General features: G+C 41.7%; 1 protein-coding gene across 1 annotated transcript in view; it reads right to left on the reverse strand.

Annotated features, from left to right (window-relative positions):
* LOC149229078 (acyl-lipid (8-3)-desaturase-like) overlaps nt 1-24,062 on the reverse strand; it is a 246,043-nt gene that overhangs the window by 60,676 nt on the left and 161,305 nt on the right. Inside the window, exons 10-11 of the mRNA XM_089378451.1 lie at nt 15,412-15,556; nt 15,154-15,279 (exon numbers count right to left, since the gene is read on the reverse strand). Of these exons, the coding sequence (XP_089234577.1) occupies nt 15,154-15,279; nt 15,412-15,556 (271 nt within the window). The remainder of the gene's footprint in view (nt 1-15,153; nt 15,280-15,411; nt 15,557-24,062) is intronic.

Consider the following 24,062-nt stretch of genomic DNA (forward strand, 5'->3'; position numbering starts at 1 on the left):
TGGCTTCTAGCTCTGTCATCCGGTTGAGCTAGAAATACGTATCCATCTTCTCAACCCAAGCCCGAGCAGTGCAATCGAATGTAGGGAAGTACATCCTCCCTATGGTCCTCTGTAGCTTATAGCTCTGCGTGCCCTATCCTCCATAGCCCTTGCTCTTCTCATTCTACTTGAGCTTACAAAAATCTCTGAAAGAGAGTTCTTCCCTGAAGTCTACACCCATAGATTGCCACTCTCTGAAGTGTTCTCCCATCTGTGAGGGGTCTTCACACCCTGCTGGTTCGATTTGTACCACAGGTAGGAAAAGAGGGCAGTGTGGCTCGAGTGGGCCCACTGGGTGATGGGGGTTGTGTTGTCGTTGAAAGGTGATCGAATTGCTGGGAGGCTCTAGAAGTTCCCCAAATAAGAATCCTCTAGGGATGGTCCTCTCCCTGTTCTACATTTTTATCTCCTCCAGCATCTCTTTCTGGCCCTTTGCTAAATCATTCAAAGCGTTCAAGAGGTTGTCAAAAGCCATCTCCTCGCTGCTCTTGGGCTCCCCCATATTTTTCTCTGCTATCACTGCTTCCCCCTGTCCTCCTGTCTGGAGTGATTTCTGGGTCTCTTTCTCTGCTTCGTTACCTCTACCTCTTGTATGTGACGTTTTGTTGGTCCCCTTCTCTCATAGGAGAAAATCCCCACAGCTATGCCAAGACCTAGGCTTTGATACCACTGTAATGTTCCTAAACAAGAAATTAAGTAAAACACAAAGCATGCAAACAATCCAGCAATCAGAAAATCGAAATTTACATCAAGCACCCATGAAAATGCTGGAAATAGAGAATCCATTCTATTAATTTTTCAAGGGCAAAGACAATGACAAAATAGAATGGTGCACCTGGGCTTGTCTCAATGGACAAGCATGAAAAAGCCCAAGTGAGCAAAAGCTTAACTAAAGGTTGCCCAAACTGCTGCACCAAAACTGAACTGCGCTGCCCGGAAACTGCATTGTCTGCTAAATCGAAGGGTTGGAATCACTGCTTCTTGTGCTTATAAAATTATGAGATTTTAGCTCCTTGGCCTAAACCCAGAAATACCCAGGAAGGAGGATGCGGCTCTAGCATCTACGGGACAACAAGGGAAGAGGAAGAAGAAGGACATCTCCAAGGTGAAGTGCTTCCATTGTGGGGAGCTGGGACATTGTGCATCCCAGTGTCCAAGGAAGAAAAACAAGGGAGAGGCTTCCAACTCCACGATAGCTCTAGCTAAGGCGGAGAAAGAAGTCAAGACTGATGACAACTGTGCCATGAGTGCTCATGCACCTCTAGAGAAGAGGTGGGAGGACATCAAGTTGTAGTCAGGAGAACTACATCCTAGGGGTAGGATCCTTGAGGTGCCCAAACTCTTGGATCACATCCGTCTACAGAAGCCCTTAACGACAGTAGCAGGATGACAAAGGTTGAGTGGAGCAAAGTACAGTGGAGAAACAAGGCAGTGCTTGGTTGCAGAAATCTAAGGCAGCGCAGTGGAGGTTGCAGCAGTGCGAGAGTCACAGAGGTGTATGCAGCAGCGCAATGGCAGCAGAGGGAGCATAGGATAGCAGCAAAGGCAGCTTTAGTTTCATGAGGCTTCTAGACTAACCGGGATGTCAGTATTTGGGTAGATCAGTTACTTACTTCTCGGTAACTGAGTTGTAGTGCAGCAGTTAGTAGTGGCAGTGCTAGGGGCAGCATGGGCAGCATATTGAGAGGGCGCTGCAGTACAGATGTAGTAGTGGCAGTGGCAGTGTCATGGCAGCAGTACAGGAAGCAGCAGTGCAGATGATGTGAGGCAACAATCCAAGCATCAGCTCAAGCATCGATGCGGAAGGATCAATGTGATGTTTCAGTGGTGGAGCATTACTAAAGCACATTCCTCGCTAAGAGGGAGTGTTGATTTGTCGTAGCATCGGATATGCTCTAGCCATGAAAATTGGTGGAGAGGCTAAGGCACATAAGGTCTCCAAGACCCATAAATGCTTTGGGGAAATTCCACCCGATTGGAGAGATATTAAAATAATTCATATTTTTAATGGGGTTCCTAAGTCTAAACTTAGGAAAATTAAAATATTAATGGGTATTAAGATAAAACTGGGTGAGAATGTTCTAAATGACATGAATCAGGTCAAATCTAATCTTAGTCGTTGATTAGAGACTTAATCTTGGTCATTGAAGACACAATAGGAAAAGTATAAGAGGAGGCTTGAGGATCAGTTGGAGATACACCAAGATTGATTAGTCAGTTCAATTTTCTGGAGCAGGGCTTGCTAAGAAAATTCAAGCTAGTGGTTTGTTGCAGCGAGGGGTAGTGAGTACATAGCAGAGAGGCAGGGATAGTTCCAGAGGGTCGGCGTAGTGACCGAAGAGGTTGAGGCAAAGGCAGATAGAGCTACGTAGAGGCAGCAGGAGCCACACAGAGGCAGCTGTGGATTGCGCAGAAGCTGAGGGGCCTGCGTGGGTGACACAGAGGGCCAGAGAGCTGATGCAAAGGCTTCAGGAGCTACGTTGAGGCTAGCAGGGCTAACGCAGAGCTAAGATCTTGGAAGCGCCGGAAGGATTTTCATGGGGCATACTAGAGCTGAGAAGTTGAATATTTGTCTCGGAGAAGAGGTATTACTACCGTGTAACAATCTTTGTTGGGTGAGCCATTTTTGGCACCCTAGTTGTACTCAAGAATTTGCATAATAATAAAACCCTCACAACTGTTGCACAGGGTTTTCCCGCATTGGGTTTTTCCAGGGACAATTGTCCAAAATAATGGTGTCCCTTGTGTGTTTGTCTCAGTATTTCAGTTGTTGATATGTATATGAGTTAAGGTTTCATTTGTGTTTATTTCAGTATTTATATGTAAAAATAACTTGTTAATGGAATGAACAAGTAGGATAAATTAAACAAGATAATGCAGTAGGGATTTCTAACGTATTGGACTTGAAAATTTCAACACAAAACTCCCAGCCAATCTCGCTACCAAGCCAATCAAGACCACATCTCCATGTCTCTAGCTAAACCCTTTGCTCCATGATCTAGACACCGACAACTCTCTCTGAGTTGTTTTGTTGTGCACACTCTGATTCACTATCCCTCAAAGTAGCTCAAATATGCTCTGATAGCATGTTGCATTTCCACGACCTTGGGTCTAGGTTAGAGTCTTAAAATCACTAACACTACCAAACCAAGAATCTCAACCATAAACTACTTTGCATAGCGGAAATATAAAGCAAACATCACATATGCACAATATACACAGTTTTAAACAAAATTGTACAATATGTACAATCCCAATCTTCGTTATATTAAACAACATAATACAATAGTCTAGAGCTCCTGTACCAGGGATAATGACCCCCACACATCCACTAGTACAAGAATACAAACTAGGGCTTGGTGTCAGTACATCGACAACCAATCTTCCCGCAATAAGATATTCTGACCATTTGGCTGATGTAGTCGACTCTCTCAACTCCCCTCGGTAGTACCCTGTACCTGCCCGGTCCTTCGACTCTCGATCTACAACTCCTACCTCTATCAATGCTCCAATTCCATCTGGCCACTGAATCTCGGCTATCCAATTATTGGTCGCCAATTTGATTGTCCTCCCATTTTTGACACCGACAAAGAGGATGAGGTGGAGATTGGACTTCCCTTTCTCCCAAGTGTTTTTTATGATAAACTATCCATTGATACCCTTGGGAAGGAGAATTATCATTTTCTCTTGCATGAAAAGGGGTAGTTGGAGATGATTGATTCTCCTTTTAGGGGAGACCTTATCTCGGATACTAATGAAATGAAATCGATAAGGCTTTTGCTCCTATCTGTCATCCTTAGGATCCCATGTTCAAATCGTTTGAGCATTTAGATTATGATTTTAAGGAACAAAAACCCGTTGAATATAACACTTCACCCTCCCCTTTGCCTTTTATTCATCGTTATGAATCTTCCTCAAGTGATTCCCTCACCTCTTTTCATACGATCTCCAGTGACCATGGGCCCTTTCACCTTCCTAGGTATGATGTTGAGGAAGAACCATCCACTAGATGCATCCCTCCTTCCCCCTCATACCCTCGGGTTTTTTAATACAATCACTCCATTAAGCAATAAATATTTTGTCCCCTTCTATGCTTCAAGTCTTCGTTCGCCTCCCACCAAGACGTGTGTCTTGTTCCTCATACAACATTATTGACATATCATTTTGGCGACTCCCTTGGAAGAACAAAGCCCTAGTTCTTCATTACACCAAACTCAATACTTATAGAGTGAAGCAAGCATTTGTTAAGGCAATTTTAGTTCACCCTAGCATCTCCCATGATATCAATATATAAAGATCAATGGCTTTTAAAAGGTTTCATGAGTGGTTTCGTACTTCGGATATCACATGGGTTCCAGGATACCCAAATGGCCTCAATTGGAAATTCATGCGAGATATGCCACAGTTTGAGGGTGATCCATCCACAACAATTGAACATATATCAAAACTTATCAAGCATGCTTCCGAGGTTAATGTGGTTAACCTAGACAGCCTCATGGAGTTATTTATTGCCTCTATTGAATACAAGCACCGAGGTTGGCTTGACTTGTGTGAGCCTGAGAGCATTTCATGTTTTATCCAGTTGATCAACAAATTTGTGAAGTATAAGGGACCGAAATTCAAATCTAATAAAGCTACTTGTCAAAGCCTAGAGGCAGCCCTCTGAAGGGAAGGTCTCATTAGTCAAGATGAAGAGGTTGGAGATAACCTTGAGGATCTAAGTGATGAGCAGGAAGATGAGCCTTCTTTGGGTCCACATGATCAAAAGGATAATTTTGAGAAGACATGTGTTGAGAAGGATGAGTCTATGGAAAGTGAAGTTGAGACTAACCTTATCTTTCCCAAGGATATTACTCCCGATGATTTTCCTTTTGAGAACCTTGAGGAAGGTGATCCCATTAGCCCCTTGGAAGATGACATTGGAGATTACTTCCACATTGAAAAGGAGGAATGGGAAATTATTGGTCCCTAATTTGATTGTGCTCCCATTTATGACACTGACAAGGAGGATGAGGTAGAGATTGGTCTTCCCTTTCTCCCGAGCATTTTTTATGATGAACTATCCATCGATACAATTGGGAAGGAGAATTATCGTTTTCCCTTGTCTGAAAAGGGGCAATTGGAGATGATTGATTCTCCTTTTAGGGGATCTTATCTCTGATACTAATGATGATGAAATCGATAAGGCGTTTTCTCCTACATGGCCTCCTTAGGATCCCATGTTCAAATCAATTGAGCATTTAAATTATGATTTTCAATAAGAAAAACCCATTGAATATAGCACTTCACCCTCCCCTTTGCCTTTTATTCATCGTTATGAATCTTCCTCAAGTGATTCCCTCACCCCTTTTGATATGATCTCTAGTGACTATGGGCCCTTTTACCTTCCTAGGTATGATGTTGAGAAAGAACCATCCACTAAATGCATCCCTCCTTCGCCCTCATACCCTCGAGCTTGTGAATACAATCACTCCATTGAGCAACCAATTTGTTGTCCCCTTCCGTGCTTCAACTCTTTGTTCCCTCTTAGCGAGGAATATGCTCTAGTAATACTCCACCACTGAGTATCACCTTGATCATCTGGCACCGATACCTGTGTTGATGCTTGGCCTTCCTGCCCAACATCCTCTTCACTGCTGCTTCCTGTATTGCTGCCCATGTCTCTACCACTGCCACTGCTACATCTGTACAACAGCTTCCTCTGCATCCGTGTTGCTGCTGGTCCTTCCTCCCAACACTGCATTTGCACTGCAGCCCTCTCTCATCATGTTACATCATGTTGCCCATAGCACTACCATTGCAACTCAATTACTGAGACGACGGTAACTGATCTACCCAACTACTGACATCCTCGTCAGGCTAGAATCCCTCCTGATTCTGAAGCTCCCTCTGCTGTTATCATGTGCTCCCTCTGCGCTGCTACAACAACTCTGTGCCTCTCACACCACTACAAACACCTATGTGCCTCTCACACCGTTGCAAACACCTTTGTGCCTTCTTGCACTGTTGCAACCTCCTTTGTGCCTCTCGCATTGCTGCCTCCTTCTCTACGCGGCCAGGGACTACTGCACTCTAGCACTATTCTGCCACTTCATCTGCCATCCTGCTCTTGTCTCTTTGGGGCTCCTATAGCCAGATATGTTACAAGAGTTTGGGTACCTCAAGGATCCAGCCCCACATCTTCTGTAGTCCTTCTGAAGCTCGATGTCTCCCCACCTCTTCTCTAGAGGTACATGAGCACTCATGGCACAATCATCATCATCCTCTACCTCCTTCTCTACCTTCGCTGGCACTGCCTTGGAGTCAGAAGCCTCTCCCTTATTCTTCTTTCCGGGACACTGGGTTGCATAATGGCCCAGCTCCTCTTCCCTCGCTGCCCCGCAGATGCCAGAGTCGCAACCTCTTCCTCCTCTTTCTTGCCCGGGCTTCTTTGTCGCTACTTCTCGCCTTGTTCAGTCGTCTGATCTCTTCTTGGTGAAGAGTTGCCCATAATTCTTCCCATCCTGGAAGATTCGCTCTGCCTCTGAGACTGCGTTCAAGGCGGTTCTCACCATTAACTCTTGATCTAGCGTGGCCCCTATGGAAGTTAGTTGGTCCTGATTCTCCTGCAACCTACTAAGGAAGTGATCTATCTGTTCCCCCTTCTACATCTGATACGACCACAGTTGATTCTCCAGTAGCATCTTCCTCTGCACGGAAGTGCCTTGATATAATGTTGTCAAGGTATCCCACATTTCCTTTGTCATATTCTTCTCGTCAATATGTTGAACTACATGATCCTTGACCCCATCAAGGATTATGCACTTTGCCTTGGCCATCGCATCCTCATATCTTTTGTTATCAGCTGGGTCGACTGGGATAGCCATGGTTCTCAAGCCAAAGGCTTTGATGCGATGTCTATTCAGAACAGACAGGATCTTGGCCTTCCAGATGACAAAGTTGGATGCTCCGTCCAACCTGACCTAATCCCTCAATCCGCTCATTGCCATCTCTACTCTTCTTTTCGACTCCTCTGAGTCTCTACTTCCCTCTTGTAAGTTCTCTCTTCGACTCCTTTTGAGTCTCTACTTCCCTCCTAGAAGTTCTCTTCTACGCTCCCTTTGAGTCTCGATTTCCCTCTTGGAAATTCTTCTGCCAACAATTGAATCGTACCTCTCCGATCCCCTTTGCTCCTGTAACATTGATCTGTATTTCTTGGCTAGAAATCCACCTAGGTAGTGACTCCCTCTACCTTGGTTCTATCCCATTAGGTACTGTTTTGCCTCGACAGCAACAACACCTCACCAACTTCACACTCCACAATTTTCCCACAACTTCCTATGCCCCAGCAATTGCAGAAATTGAGCCTCTTGTCTCTGCGCAATCCAGGCAAGGCTGAATCGCTCTTCTAGCCAACTACGTCACTCTTACCTGGCTAAGTAGGATAACATGGCTCCTCGTGAGACTCTTCTACCTTCCTTTGCCTATGCGTTGGCCTCTCTCTCTCTCTCAATGATGACGTGGGCCCTCTGCGTCACTCCCCCTCCGTTGCTTTCTGCTTAGGAACAACTTTTTTCTCTCAGGATAGTTATTTCTATTGCAAATTCTTTGATTCAACTGGTGCCTTTAGTTCTCCTGTGATTTGCAATGCTCTGATACCATGTTGGAATTTCCAAGTCTAACCTGTTAGAAATTCTCCCTGCATTATCTAGTTTATTTCACCTACTTGTTTGATTACTTAACAAGTTATTTAACCATATAAATACTGAAAATAATTCAAGTACGGTCTCAACCATCTACAGATCATCAACTAAAAGAAATAGACAAACACACAAGGGACACCGTTATTTTTGGACAATCGTCCTCGGAAAAACCCAACTTGTGAAAACCATTGCAGCAGTTCTGAGGGTTTTATTATTAAGCATCTTTCTTGAGTACAATCAGGTGCCAAACTGGCTCACCCTATAGAGAAATCAATCTAGCAGTAATACCTCTCTTCGGAAGCAGATATTCGAAAAGTCTGCTCCACAAAAACTCTCCAATGCCTCTCTGAGGCACTGCATCAGCCCTCCTAGCCTCTACGTCAGCCTGAAACCTTATGCGTCAACCTTTTGATGCTCTACCCAAGCTCTTTGGCCCTCTACGTCACTTCTGCAGCCTCTACGTCACTCACGCGGGCCCTCTGCCCAGTCACTCTGGCCCTCTACGTAGCTTATGTTGTCTTTGTGTCTGCCTCGCTGCCTATGCGTTGGTGTTTCATCACTATCTCTGTCTCTCTACTATGTACTCACTGCCCCTCGCTACAACTATGATCACTGGTTTGATTTCTCTTAGCAAACCCTGCTCTAGAAAATCGAACTAACTGATCAATCTTGGTGTATCTCCAACTAGCCCTCAAGCCTCCTCTTATACTTTTTCTGTTGAGTCTTCAATGGCCAAGATTAAATCTCTAATCAATGGCTAGAGATTAGATTTGGCTTGATCCATGTCATTTAGAATCTTATAACCCAGTTTTATATTATTACCCATTAATATTTTTATTTTCCTAACTTTAGACTTAGGAACCCATTAAAAATATTAATTATTTTAATATCTCCTTCACCCCAAACCATTTTTGGGTCTTGGAGATCTCATGTGCTTTAGACTCTCCACCAATTTTCATGGTTAGAGCACATCCGATGCTACCCAAATCAACAATAACCTTGAGGATCTAAGTGATGAGTAGGAAGATGAGTTCTCGTTGGGTCCACATGATGAAAAGGATGATTTGAGAAGACATGTGTTGAGAAGGATGAGTCTATGGAAAGTGAACGTGAGGCTAACCTTACCTTTCCTTTTGAGAACCTTGAGGAAGGTGATCCCATTAGCCCCTTGGAAGATGACATTGGAGATTACTTCCACATTGAAAAGGAGATATGGGAAATTGTTGGTCCTCAATTTCATTATGCTCACACTTATGACACCGATAAAAAGGATGAGGTGGAGATTGGTCTTCCCTTTCTCCCAGGCATTTTTTATGATGACATATCCATCGATACCCTTGGGAAGGAGAATTATCATTCTCCCTTGCATGAAAAGGGGCAATTGAAGATGATTGATTCTCTTTTTAAAGGAGACCTTATCTCTAATACTAATGATGATGAAATCGATAAGGCTTTTGCTCCTACCTGTCCTCCTTAGGCTCCCATGTTCAAATCGCTTAAGCATTTAGATTATGGTTTGGGGGAAGAAAAACCCGTTGAATATAGCACTTCACCCTCCCCTTGGCCTTTTATTCATCATTATGAGTCTTCCTCAAGTGATTCCCTCACCCCTTTTCATATGATCTCCAGAGAACCATGAGCCGTTTTACTTTCCTAGGTATGATGTTGAGGAAGAACCATCCACTAGATGCATCCCTCCTTCCCCCTGATACCCTCGGGTTTATGAATACAATCACTCCATTGAGCAACCAATTTGTTGTCCCCTTTCCTGCTTCAAGTCTTCGTTCCCTTCCCATCATGACCTTGTGGCATCCACAAAGCATAATATTATGAACAATGATTGCGATAGAGACTTCTTTAGAGTGATCATTCATTCCACCATTATGTACTTAGAGGGAAAGCCTTGCACTTCGATATTGAATTATTTTCCTAGGGCATCATGTTACCTCGAATGGAGATCATATTTTCCCACCTCCCACTTATTTCAACCTCTCTATGATCGTGTCAACATTCGCTTTGGGATTTGCTACATGAGTAATTATATGGGTTGGCATATGTAGATTGATAAGATGATATGTTGGTTGCACTGGTTTTATGATTGCACTTAGTATCAACATTCTACTATATGCATGTTAGGGTAGGATGCATTGCATGCTGATTTTCTCATTAGAACTAACATCATATGACATTTCTCATGGTAGATTAGTTGCATTTAGATTAAATTTGCATATTTTTACTTTCCTGTTGATTTTTACGGCCTAATACTAACCATGGGTGACCATAAGACACCACAAAAACATGTTGCCCCTGTATGCTTGGTCTTTGATCGGACTAATACTAACCATGGGTGACCACAAGACACCACAAAAACATGTTGCCCCTGTGTGCTTGGTATTTGATATGTGTAGGTAACAGGCCTACGGTACCAAGATATTGTTGTTGTTCTCATCACCTCCCATTCAAGCAACTTTGTGCACTTCTTGAGAGATCATGTTCCAGTTGGAGCCAGATGTTACCCACACACCTATGGGTAGTATGCACAGGGGAACTTTCTCTCCTAGATGGTCCTCAATTGGCACCCAACAGCCACTTGCAGCCCCCAAATAGCTCAATGTACCATTTTCTCCGCCACTTGAGCCAGCCATGAGGTCCCTCGCCCATCTGTTATGAATGTATGTTTCAAGGTGGGCTTCCCAACCCCAAAGGTATGGCTTTTCATTGGTATAGTTGAGACATTTTCCTTACTTGACAGCGGCACTTTTGGGCATGAATTGGTGGGGGGATTCGGCGAAAAGAGTGGCTTAGGCTTGTATTCTTGTCTCCACTGCCTGATTTCGTGGTTACCTTGTATCCTAGTCTCGTGGTATCTCCTTTATTGACCATTTGGCTTTTGGGTTGGCAGTACATGGGAAATCCTAAATCACTCTCATTCCACTTATTTTAGCCCCATTCATGTATTTTCTCATTCAGGTCCACATGTGTCCACTGGGTCCACATAGGGTTAACTTCTCCCTTCCCTTGTCCACACCTTGCGTCGAGCCTAGAACGATGCCCTGAAGGTTGATGCGGCTAAAAAGAAAAGAAAAAGCATAATTTGGCCACTCTCAACAGGAAATGTACCACAAAATGCAAAAGATGGTCAGGACATACAAATTTACCACGTGGGCAAAAGCCAAACATGAGCTCTACCCCTTACCCATGGCCATCACCCTTGTTCCTATGGGCCTTAGATGAGCCCCGTCTATCATTAAGGAACCCATGACTGTCCCAACCCCCAGTGGGAAATGAACCACCCCTCCTTAAGGGGTTATCCACTGCTACATAATACACATCATGCTCTCATCCCTTAGAACCCCAAGCAGTTATGAAGAAAAATAAATAAAAGGCAAAAGGCATATGAAGAAGGGTGGAAAAAAAAAAGATCGGGGTAACTTTTGTACCACGATTTGCTCCCTCCTACATTCACATACACAGGTGTAGGTTTCCCTTATTATAGCTATCCATGAACCTTGACATGTGGTCTAAATGATTCCCCTGATCCCCACTGCATTCCATTATTATATCATTTTCTACCTACCATTTAAAGGATGTACCACGGACATGAAACCCCCTTTAGAGGTTGAAACCACCTAATAGGGTCCTTGGTTAACCCCCTATTGATCTTGGAGACACTTGTACATGCCAAAGCCCACTATGGAAGGGCATTCCACCATGAAGTGCCCCATAAATCCCATGACTTGTAAGCCTTATTACTTGAATATTCTAATGACATGTTGTATTGGAGGGCAAGGGGACGCATCAAATCTTATGCAGGATTGCAGGTGGGTCTTCATTTGGGCCTTGGTCTCCATATACGGGGTCCTAACGCTCTAGAGGGCCACATTGGCACTTGTAGGGTGAGTGTTGAGAGCCATGGGCCTTCACCATAGCAGAGAGTACTTCATGGATCCCCAGCATCAATTGTTGATTATTCGTGTGCCACCTTTTGGATGATGATGCACTTGGTTCACCATGCCTAGCCGGCTCCACACATGCACCATACACTTGGCAAATGTTCCACGGTCCAGACAACATCTCCCGCTGCAGAGGGAGGGTTTATATTATCATCCTAGCCCTTATAGATGGTCGACAAGCATTTTCGATCCACTAGGAGTCCTATGAGGGTGTTTTTGTGCTCCCACACTCACTTGGGAGCACCACAGGTTCTTGCATGGAAAACAAGGGGTCAACCCCTTGTTCACTATGTTGGGAGTCCATTTCTACATCATAGCACCCCTTGGACTTCATTAGGTCTCCTCAACGGCCCAACGACTCACTTTATTGATCATTTGACCCTCTTGAGAGGCTTGTTCATGTATTATTGACCTATTTGGTGGGCTTGTCACCCAAAGTATTGTTATTATGCACATTATTTTATTTTAAGGGCTCAATTAGGCCAATTTAGCCAAATCGAATTCATTAGAGAGTATAAATAGAAGTGAGATGATACATTTTCATCATCACTTGGATTGGGTTATCTCCTCTTGTGAGAATTTTGCTATCATTCTTGGAGGATGAGTTTGGATGAATGGATGAATTTTGATGTTTGCTTAGCACAATTACTTCAATGTACTTTAGCAGCCCAATGACAATTTCCAATTTAGTTTTCAATAGCAATCACTTTAACCATTAATCACATTGAGAGTAAAGGTAAATAGAACATGAAACAAAATGCAGAAGACAAGCCAAGACAAGAGAACACCAAGTTTGGCAAATGTCAAGAAAAACTCCAATGTGGGAAAACCCTTTAATCAGTTATTCTTATTATTATATCAAATGTTCAACAGAGAGAGAGTACAAAAAGTCAATGTTGACTTGCCAAATCAAAGTCAAAACAGTCCTGTAAAATCTGCAGTCAAATTCAGCGCTAACGAGAAAGTCAACAGTGGTCAAAATAGCAGCAAAATGTCTCCTTTGAAGCTCAATCAAACCTAATCAAACTTGGCCTGAACAGGAGGTCAAAATCAACCCAAAATTGTCCCAAAGTCAGCGATCAAACTTGGTCAAACTTCTGCCCTGAAGTCTGCATTCAATCTGCAATTTTCTGCTACAGTCAGAGTGCCCATAATGCCTCGGTTTCTATGCCAAGTTGTATGGCCTGCCCAAACAGAAATCTGTCGAGAAAATCAAAGTCAAAATATGCCTGGAAAGTCAAAGTCAACGCTGGTCAAATTCTAGGAAAATCTGAAATTTTCAGCCCTGTAATTCTGCCTAAAATTCGTCCTCCTTTGCCACACATGTGAGTGAGAGAATATGCCCAATAGTTACGAACCAATGGAAGGAGGAGAGAGAAGAATGTGTGAGTGATGATGATGCCAAATGAGGTGAGAGGACACTTGTATTTATACAAGGTGTTGAGGGTGAAGAGACAAGTTTGTTGGGCTTCATGAACCTACGTGATGATGTGGCCGACCTGAACAGTTTGCACGTGTGGGCATAAATTCAAAAACACACTTCTACTTGTCCAAATTAGATGATCTTTAGATCAATTTTTGTCCTCTCGTAAAGAGGAATTCAATGCAATCATCATCTCCATCAAATGAGTTGTCCAAGGTGAAATTTGGCCCTAGTTTCCAATTTTAACACTCCCTCTCAACTAGGGAGAATTCCACCTAGCAATCCACCTATCATCATTGACCATCATGTCATCCTGTCGTCATGTACCATCTTTGTATCTCATCTCATCTCTACTCTATTGAACATTGATATGAATAATGAAGAAGAATCGATCGAGAGTGAGTCACAAGACCTTGCCACTCTCCACTAACAAAAGTCAGTGCAAAGGTAGAACCTCAAACTTGATCCCAGATCAAGTTGTTGAACACCATGCATCCTAGACATAGGAAGTACGCCAATGCATGATGCGTCCAGAAAAATCAAGAAGTTACTCACCTTAAGGACCATAGTGAAAAATTACTCACACAAATTAAGAAACTTAAAAATGATAAGAAGTCATTAAAAAACAAATTAGAAGAACTTATCATGAAATAAGCATTGAAGTATTCAGGCGTAACAGTCCAAGTTGAAGAACAAGGAATGAATATTAATCTCGTCAAAACCACAACTCGAGATAATGACAAACCAGCGAAAGTAATAACATATTCAAATGTTGCAGTTCAAACATCGGAGATTTCAAGTGAAGAGCGAATGATTGACCAAGTGACTTCCATACCTAAAGGAAATCAAATACTTCAAGTAAATCAAGAAATTGATACAAACAAGTTAAGGGGAAATCAGGTCAAAAGAACTCCTTATCTACACCTGAATCACAAACGCAGACATCTCAACCAATCTGTGTATCTGTATCGCTTAGAAAAAACAACAGCCTTATGTCACGAAGAATAAAGATGTCAACACAGTTCAGTCTGACAATAACAATTTATCCCAGTGTCAAATAATTACAAAGTTCCAAAAAAAATTGATTTAGGATGGTCAAATCCCTTCTCAGTTTGACAATTTTATTTATCGCTCCAAGGATCCTATCATCATGTATCAACGAAAATGACAATTCGAAAAACTCTAAAAGATATGAAAAGATTCAAGGACAAAGAACAGATGACAAACCTTGTCAAGCAATAAGCTTGGAGGACAAAGCTTTTCGAAGAGGAAGGCAATGTTATGAATAAATATATATAAAAAAATAATACAAATAATATAAATAGTAATACACAGAAATAATGATTAATTAACTAGTAATTAGTATTAAAGAGGCATGTCTCTTATGACATGACCGTTTGTGAAAAGGTACCAGCCTAGGTATATAAGCAGGCTCTCACCCACATTTGTAATCATCTCACTTGTATTCAAATATTCTTATATACAATTACTTGTCCTACAATGGACGTCTTTGTCTTCGAAGTGTTCTAAAGGTTATTCCAGTATATGAACTTTGTTCATAACAGATTTTTTTATGTTATTCATTTTATTTTGCATATTTAGTGTTATGAACCAAGTTCTTCATGTCATATTCAGAAAATGGATTGTGTATTTTAAAATCAGACCACTCTTTCAAGTTCTTAAAATAGGTAAAGATACAAGTGAACAAAAGAATGTGATCTAAGCTCCAAAAAGGTAAGTAGATCAACTTCCTGCAAAAATTAAAAAAACGAAGGATGAATTTAACTTTTAATACATAATTTTAGCCCATGCGAAAATAATTGTACTTGGAAGAGATGCTAATAATAGGCATAATTTTCAGCAAAGACCTTCACAGCCATGTATTTGCTTGAGCAGACAGTCCCTAAATCAGCACTACATAGCAAACTAACAAACAAGAGAAACAATATGAATGATGTTTTGAAAGTGTGTATAACATTTCTAATTTTCCTTGCAACTCTCAAAGAAGGAAATTCTGGTGGTGTGATGGCATTGAGAGTAAAGATTACAAATTCACCTGCAATGCAGCCCAGCCCTGGTGTAATTTAGGCTGACTACCACTTGAATCAACAACTGGGAAAGAAGCTTCTGGAACAACATGAGCTACCTGGAATAGCAAAGCTAATGTCCATCCAAGGATAAGCTGCAAAAGAATTCGATACAGATATCCTTTTGGTCCAGCATTTTATCAGGAATAATTGTAAGATGTTAAAATCTAGAAACAAAAAACACATGTAAACTAAGTATACTGTTAAATGAGATTATTTATACTCACCTGCGAAACTATATAGAGAACTGCACAGAGATACACATTGTGATGGCTGAAAAATGAGGGAAGTACAAACATGTATATGGTGTACAGTATCTTGCCTCCAATAAATACTCCAATCTCCAAAGTTGTCATCTTAGGTATCTTCACTCTGTTCAAATGCCAGAGAAGCCAACAGAAAATTCATCACAAAGCAACTTAACCATACCATCTCACTCAAAGTAGCACTCAAGATCAACAACTTTTGCCATTAATTAATGGCATTTTGAAGCAAAACAGAAAGCAGTGAACAAAGATGACGAAGGGCCTAAAAATGGATGCTTCGAAATATAAATCCCCCTTAAAGACCACGATTCAAATGGCTAATATTGTGGTATACCATTTGATAGAGTTCAAGTGATACTGTCTTCACAAAGTATACTTTAATGAATTCTCAGAAGGCAGTCTACACTTTCCTCATATTTTTAAATTTTTCTTATGGCGGCACAAAAATTTGATGTCTAAGTGTGTCACTGTGCACTTAATGGTGATAAATCTAAGGTATATGATTGTAACATATAGAGATATGAAACTGGAGTTGTTTTTCTATGATGAAGCAAATCTCTCTTGTTGTAAATTTCTATGCAAATCGTTGCTAACAAATTCTTCGTATCTCCAGTGTCAATTTCTCGTGTAAACAATGATATCTCAATATAAGATGAAATCTTGGAAAACTGAAACATTGTTCATAAAGAAAAACTTGAATGACTGTTGCATCAAAAAAAGCTTGGTCAATGCACTGCTGCTGCCAAAAAAAAAAGCTAGTGCATTTCAAGGAACAGATAGGCCAAAGAACTGTATCCATGGAATATGGACAAATGTCTCGACCATAGGGTTTGGGTTTCACATTTAAGGGAGGATTTGAATGGGATGAACTAAACAGAGCAAGTCCTACATTATGAAAATTATAACCAACATGTGGAGCTCAGAGAACTCCTCAAGAAGAATAAAATTGACCCATTAACAAGAACTACAAGAAATTTCCAACCATATGAAACCGGTGTCAAAATATGTCACCTTCTAGTTGACTAGCTACACCAACCTTCATCTTGAAGCTGGTGTTGGAAATTGGTAGCTTCAGTTGGTATTTTCATCAATAAAATCCAAAGAGAAAAATCAAATTTATATTTAGCCCACAAGTGTTCAAGTCGGTCCCTCCAAAATCAAGTCGGCCCCTCCAAGATCAAGGCAGCCTGCCCAAGAGACACACCCCTTCGCATGGATGAATCAATGTATATGTAGCCTATTCACTCTCCTCCAATGCAGAATTTGGATCATCTCGTGCAACTCTGTTTTGTGCGCAAGCCTAAGGCAATATACCTCTGTGGAACCATGCAGACCTGAGGCACTATATCTCTGTGGAATAGTGCAAGTTCTGAGGCTGAAGAAAAGGGCCAAAGTTTGGCCCTCTTGGAGGGCTATGGCAGATCTAATTGCAGACCTATTTATGGACAGAATTGAAGGGATCTTGGTAATGAATATTAGAGGGATGGCTTGGCACTTGTGGGAGGTCATCTTGCAGGTCAGTATTTTTCTATGTGATCGTGTCAAAGATATGCTATTTTGATGCACAAATTGGATGGAATTGGACATTCTCTCATAAGGAAAGGTTGCAGGGTTTTTTCCCTTGGAGTGGGGTTTTCCCAGGGTAATATTGTGTCTCTTGTTCAGTGTCTTATTGTGATCTTTACTGCTCTATGGATCTTGTCATGCTTTAATAATTCTTTCCTTCTTTAATAAAAATGTCTTTTTCTTTTCTTTTGACAAATACATTACATCATGACTCAAACACAATTATGAAGACTGACACTAGTTACATTCTTCAACATAATAATTAGAACTCATCCTCCTCATATAAATAGAGGAGAGGATCATTATTATTCATCATCACCACTTGGACTATTTCGGCCCTCCTTAGGAGATTTCAGCTTTTTCTATCTTAGACAAGATGTGATCTATGGAGAACGTTGCATACTGAAGCTATTTTCTTGCCTTTGGAGAAGTTGCCTTGGATAAATAATTGGATTGTTCATGCATATTGTCTTGTAAGTGAACTTTATTATTGAAATTTTTTTATTTATGTCTAGTGTATGGAATAAATTGATGATCTAGGGTGTTCTATTGCACTATTGTTATTGAAGATAAACAGTAAGGAAGCTAGGTCTCATTATTGCATGCATCACTCATGTATGATATGTGAATGACAATCACCTTGGTGAATCTTACATTAGCTCTCCCAAGTGAGTTTTGATCCCTCTCAAAGGTAATAGTTAGTGTTTTGTTGTTTGGGCATCAAGATATCCTTACTCCTTTGCAAGTTTTAGCCAATCTTAATGTAATACCCTAAACAGAAAAATACAGTAGATAACAGAAGCAAAGACCTAGCTATGGCTATAAAATTCAGAAATGCACAACCATATACATTTGAACACGGAAATATGAGCAAAAACTCTGAGTCATTGTATTAATTTTGATAAATATGAATACAATTGATGAGACCAGAGGAACTTGGGCTTGCTACTGCAAGCTATGGCAAGAACCCAGGTGTGACTACAATGCTCAAATGCTAGAAAGATCCCCCAGGAAGAACTGCTAGATGTTGCTAGAAGGAAACTAGAGGAACTGCTCTGAAGAGTGCCCTGAATAAGCTGAAACTCTTATGGTGGCCTCCTCACTAGATACCCGACAAGACCCATAAATATCTAACGAACCCAAGTGGTGGAAATGGTCCCAAGGTGAACAGCGCCCTCCTCCAACAATCTCTGCTACTGGCTACTAGATGAAACTAGGTATTCTACTCTCAAAAGTGCTTAGAAAAATTTTCCCTTGAAGCTAGTGCCTCTCCTCAACAAGTCCAACAAAACCCAAAAGGGTTTGGATCCAACCCAAACCTCCCAAATACCCACAAATTGTTGTGAATTACCCAGTCCCTCCCCCTGTACATACTACTAAGAGTTCTGGTCCAATGCTCCCTAATTCCTCCCCAAATCCTCCTCAACCTCATGCAAAAATTTCCTCACCTAATCCCCTTCTTCCTCCAGCCCCTAACTCCCAATTTCTACTTGTCTTTCAACCTCTGTGCAAAGTTGCCAGTGAGACCCCTGTGCACGCCCAAAAAGACAAATTTGGTTGTGGAATTACCCCGAGATTTTGCCCTGCAACCACCCCAAATCTCTACCAAATGACAAGGCAAAACCCCCCCAAAAGACCTGAAATCTCCCAACCCCTAGAGTTATCTCCCCAAGTGGTGTGAATTCTGTAACTATGTCCTCCCACACGCTGGACAAGTGGAAAAACTCCTACAATTAGCTCTGGAATGGCTCTGAAAGAGTAACGTATGGCTCTCGTAGGGTGTCACTCGAAGTCCACCGAAGATGTGAGATTCCCGCCCGAAAATCTCGGGTGCTAAACAACACATTGTTGACTTGGCTAAACAGCGCAAGAAAATTGTTGTTCAATGATCAATTTGACAAAAAAAACCCTAAATGATGGCCCTCATCTTCTATCTATGCTTATTGTCTCTTCCTTTCCTCATGGGCTCCATTCTCCACTAGTACGCCTTCCCTCTCATTCCTTCTCTCTCCACAAGTGCACTTTTCCTAAGGGACTGCGAATTCCCTTTGTGGGTGGCCCCCACAACCCACCAAAAATTCGATTTTCTCCTTCTCCTAAGTCAAAATACAAAAAAATGTTGCTAATTTCAAAATTGTCAAAATGTGTAATATTTCCTAAGTGGCTTAGGAAATTGGCGATATTACACTTAAGAATCCATACACTCCATCCACCCAAGGACTAGGCACTGACCTTGTCTAATAGGTCATCAACTTTTCTTTTATCCACAAATTGAATTTCGTTTTTCCTCTTTTCTCTAATTCGGCCCTCTTAAGGACAAGCAATGTTGAGAGATCTAGGGTATTACGATTAAGTGATTTCTCTTGTAATGATTACTGCTTGTGAATGCTTTTTAATTCTTTAGATTAGGTTCTTCTCTTGACTTAGATTATTATTGTGTTCCTTTTCATCAAATAGTTACCAAATCATAAACAATAAAGAGGCGCAGAATGTAGGCGATCATCCAGGGCCAAAACCTCTCCAACTTAAGAGGCAAACCCAAACGAATTCTTCTTCTTATAGAGACTTCAATTGGCGAATACCAAGACCAAGACCCTTGACATATCAACCTCTCCAAGACCAAGTCACAAGACTTCTTTGTTTGATTTCTTCTTCCTAGAGTCAACGATGGTCAAACTACTTGCTTGCCCTTTTCTCTCGGCTATCCTTTGGATTTCGGTTTCTTGGTTCAGCGCTGAACTCTTGGCCTCCGCAAAAACCCTAGTTGCAGCATCTGTGAGAGATTTTTCCCTCAATTCCCTTCGCTTTACGTGGAGACTCCTTCTGCAATTCGGCTTGAGAACCAACTTGATTTTCTCCCTTGATCTGACCTTCTAGTGTGACTATGATCTCTTGGATCCTTCTGCAATAGAAAACACCACTTCTTCTCGCACGTGTGAGGTTTATTAACCCAAAAACAAATTAGAATCAACTTGGTTATGATCCTCCTTCCTTTGCTTGGAGATTAGCCTCTTCTCTTGTGATCTTTGCACTTCTTTTCTATCCTTTGATGCTTGATCGAATTGTCCTCCAAGTGATGTTGAGTGCTCCTATATATAGTGGTCTGTCAATGTGATATAGGTTGACTTGACCTTGTGCCTAGGCCATGCCATTCTGGAATCATCTGAGTTTCCTTTTGTAGGTCGACTTCAAGGGGTGCTTGTGACAAGGTCTTAGAGGGTTAATGACTCAAACAAATTTTCTTTTTACAATGTATAACATGCCCAAAATGGGTCTTCATTTCTTGACATCGACTCACTAGACTTTATGACTTGATGACCAAACCTAATAGCTCACAATGGGAGCTTCAACTAAAAATAAAGTTCCTTGAGCATGAAACCCATGACTCGAGCATTACAAAATAATTTTATTTTTGTTCTTTTCATCAATTACATAAAATCATGATTACACGTCATTATGAAGACCAAACCTAGTTACATATTTCAACACTCCCTCTTAACTAGGGAGGTATTCATAATCTATACAAGGTACTTGGACATTCTCAATTTGAAGAATTCTCATAAGAAGAGTTGGATTGATAACCCATTTGTGAAGCATCATATCATCCAACATTGTTTCATAGAAATGCCTTGACTAACAGCTCTGTCTCTCCACAAGATTTAGAGCTCAATGTTGGCGAAACCAATGATGTATAGACACCCTCATCATTGTCTCTCTCGAAACATACCCTACCCAAGTTCATATAGTGTGTTCCACCAAGACTATTATATCTTGGATTCCCAGTCCTCAAAGAGTATCAGTCCTCTACGACTACTCTTATCTTGGATGCCCTAACTCATCCTCAAAGAGTATTAGATGCTAGATGTTTACCCAATCCTCCATTATGTCTTCTCAAAAGAAGACAAGAATGATGTGTCTATATCTCCCTCTCAACTTAGGGAGGACATACGCATTCCACTGAAGGAATGTACCAAAGCTCCCTCTTAACTAGGGACTTGACTCCAGCAGCTCCTCAGGTGGAGATAATGGGATGACTAGCTACTTGTAGAAATCCTTCCTTTGATGTCATGAATTTCTTCTTTGTCATAGAGTCTACATCTTTCGAGACTTCTTTGTAGGGCACAAACCATCCACCACTTTCATTCATGAGTCACATTAGTCATGTCATCATTCCTTTAATTGGAAAGTGATCTATTAGTTCATATCTAATCTTTATTCATGCCACGTTGCCTTCTTCATGCGATGCCTCCTTAAGGATCTATCATCTTGCTACATGAGCATCAATTGTGTTGATTTATGTAGCATCGGATGTGCTCTTGCCTCGAGATTTTGCAAAGAGGCCAAGACACATGCATTCTTCAATACCTAGAAATCATTTGGGAAAATTCCACCGAGAGATGTTTCAATTAAAAGAATTAACATTTTTAAGTGGTTCCGTAATTCTAAACTTAGGAAATCTGGTTAATTAAAGGGTATTAATTAAATCAGGTGTGAATCTTCAAGAAGAAGACGAGGATCAACTCCCAGTGAATCTTAGCCCTTGATTATGTTTTAATCTATTGAAATTTCTAAGTTTACTTAGTTTAGAAACCCTTCATGCACATGCACTTTTCCTGATTTATTCCTACCTACTTGTTATTTTTCTTTAACAAGCTATTTACAAAGTAAATACTGAAAATAAACACCAGTGCATGCTCAACATATTACAAATCAGCAACTAAAAGAAACAAGAACAAACACACCACATGACAACATTATTTTTGGACCAATGTCCCTGGAAAAACCCAATGTGGGACAATCGCTGCAGCTATCTAAGGGTTTTCTTATTAAGCAATATCAGAGTACAATCTAGGTGTCGAAACTGGCCTACCCAACAAAGAATTTCCTTAGCAGCTATACCTCACAATTTGAGAGAAATCTCCTAGTTGAAGCCCCAGAAAACCCTTCCAGCAGTTCGTCAGCACAAAATTGCTCTACAACCCCAGAGTCTGCCCAATCTGGACTGTGTTAGCCACTCCTAGCCGAGCGTTGGCCCATGCGTCAGCCTTCCTTCCTGCGTCAGCCCCAGAAGGCCCTGCATCAATTCTGGGAGCCTCTGCATCAGCCACACTGGCCCCTCTGGTGCTCTGCGCAGCACTTGGCTACCTCTGCGTGGCCCTGCATGAGCCCTTGTTGGCTTTGCATCACCCTCCTTGGCTACTACGCTGCTCTCCCGGTACAATCTCTGCCTTCTCCGTTCCTCTGTACTCAATTCCCCTCAGCTGCTATCCCGATCACTGATTCTATCTCTCTTAGCAACCCCACTCTAGAGAATAAAATGACTGATCATCTAGTGTACTCTCCAAGTGACCCTCAAGCCTCCTCTTATTCTTTTCTTGTTGACATCTCAACTGCCGAGATTAAATCTCTAATCAACGGCTAAGATTAGATCTGGCTTGATCCATGTCTTTTAGACCACTCTAACACAGATTCATATTAATACACATTAATATTTTATTTTCCCTAAGTTTAGACTTTGGGACTCCATTAAAAATATTAATTATTTTAATATCCACTGATCTGTTTAGAATTTGCACAAACCCTTTCTGGGTATTGGAGATCTCATGTGCCCCAACCTCTCCACAAAATTTCGTGGCTAAAGCACATCCAATGCTACCCCAAATCAACACTCCCTCTTAGAATTTGCCCAAACCCTTTCTGGGTATTGGAGGTCTCATGTGCCCCAACCTCTCCACAAAATTTCGTGGCTAAAGCACATCCAATGCTACCCCAAATCAACACTCCCTCTTAACAAGGACTGTGCTCTAGCAATACTCCTCACTGAGTATTACTCTAATCATCCGGCATCGGTATGTAATATTTCTAATTAGCCATGGCTAATAGGAATATTTGATTTTGTCCAAATTTTGCCTTCTATAGTTATTTGTAAATAAAAAAGTGAGGAATGGGGACATAACTCACTTTTAGAATAAAAAGTCACTTCCTAGTATCACAACGTTGTGACTTAAAGGGGAGCCAAGGGGGCCAAAGGGGGACGCAGAAATGGAGCCCACGCAAACACATGGAGGGACTGCGCAGGAGGGAAGAGACACATGCCAAGAGGGGAATCACACAGGAGGAGGTGAGCCTTGGGATTGAGAGAGGCAAAGGCTATAAATGAGAGAGGAGCCCCCTCATTATGATCATTCAGTTATGAGCCTATGAGCCTTTGTGATAGTCACTTCGACTTAGAGCACGCTGGCTGTTTAGCTAGTTTGTAGCACTGTTTAGTGCATTGAGTGTCTCCGTTCGGAGATCTCACCCTTAGCCCCGGGGGACTTCGAGTGCCTGCTCGGGCAAGGTATTTCCATTGGCATTTCAGCAGTAGATACATCAGCATTTCAGCAGCAGTTTATCAGCATTTTGGAGGACTGCGCAGCACCGGGAGTGGGATGCAGTTCTGGGGGACTGCGCGGCACTAAGAGAGGGACGCAGTTCTGGTTTTGTGCTGAGAGGTAGAGCAGGGGATCAGCCCTTGCAGCTGGAGAGTTTTTGGCAGGGGTTTCAGGCATATTTCTGGAGGGTTGCATTCAGTGGCAGCGCAGAGCACTAAGAGACTGCGCAGAACCCCAAGGGGGTGATTTTCGGGGGTCGGCCATTCCAAGAGAGCTTTCTGGGTTTTTCTAGGTTTCTTGAGTAGAGTCTGATTCCAGAGTTTCAGCCTTTTCTGAGGAGGGGAGCAGCCCCAAATCCTCATTTGATTTCTAGCAGCAGCAGCAGCAGCATAGCAGTTTCCCAGTAGCTTGGACGCAGATCAGAGAGGGGCCATTCCTTTGCTATTCTGAGTGTATTTCTTCACTTGCCTAGTGCAAGTAGAGGTGCCATCTTCCTGATCACCTCCTGTACTCATTTTATTACTCAGTATAATAAAATGGCTTAGCATTCTCTCTGCATTTCTTGTGTATCTGCTTATGATTTATTTGATATATATTGTATCATTGTTATTTGAATCTCTTGAGCATTCTCGGCTATTATACCACTTGTGTGTTTCTATTATACTCTTAGAC

The sequence above is a fragment of the Pinus tabuliformis genome, chromosome J, assembly GCF_031772625.1.
Source record: "Pinus tabuliformis cultivar Carrire ecotype Pingquan chromosome J, CPIR1, whole genome shotgun sequence".
Lineage (NCBI taxonomy): Eukaryota > Viridiplantae > Streptophyta > Pinopsida > Pinales > Pinaceae > Pinus > Pinus tabuliformis.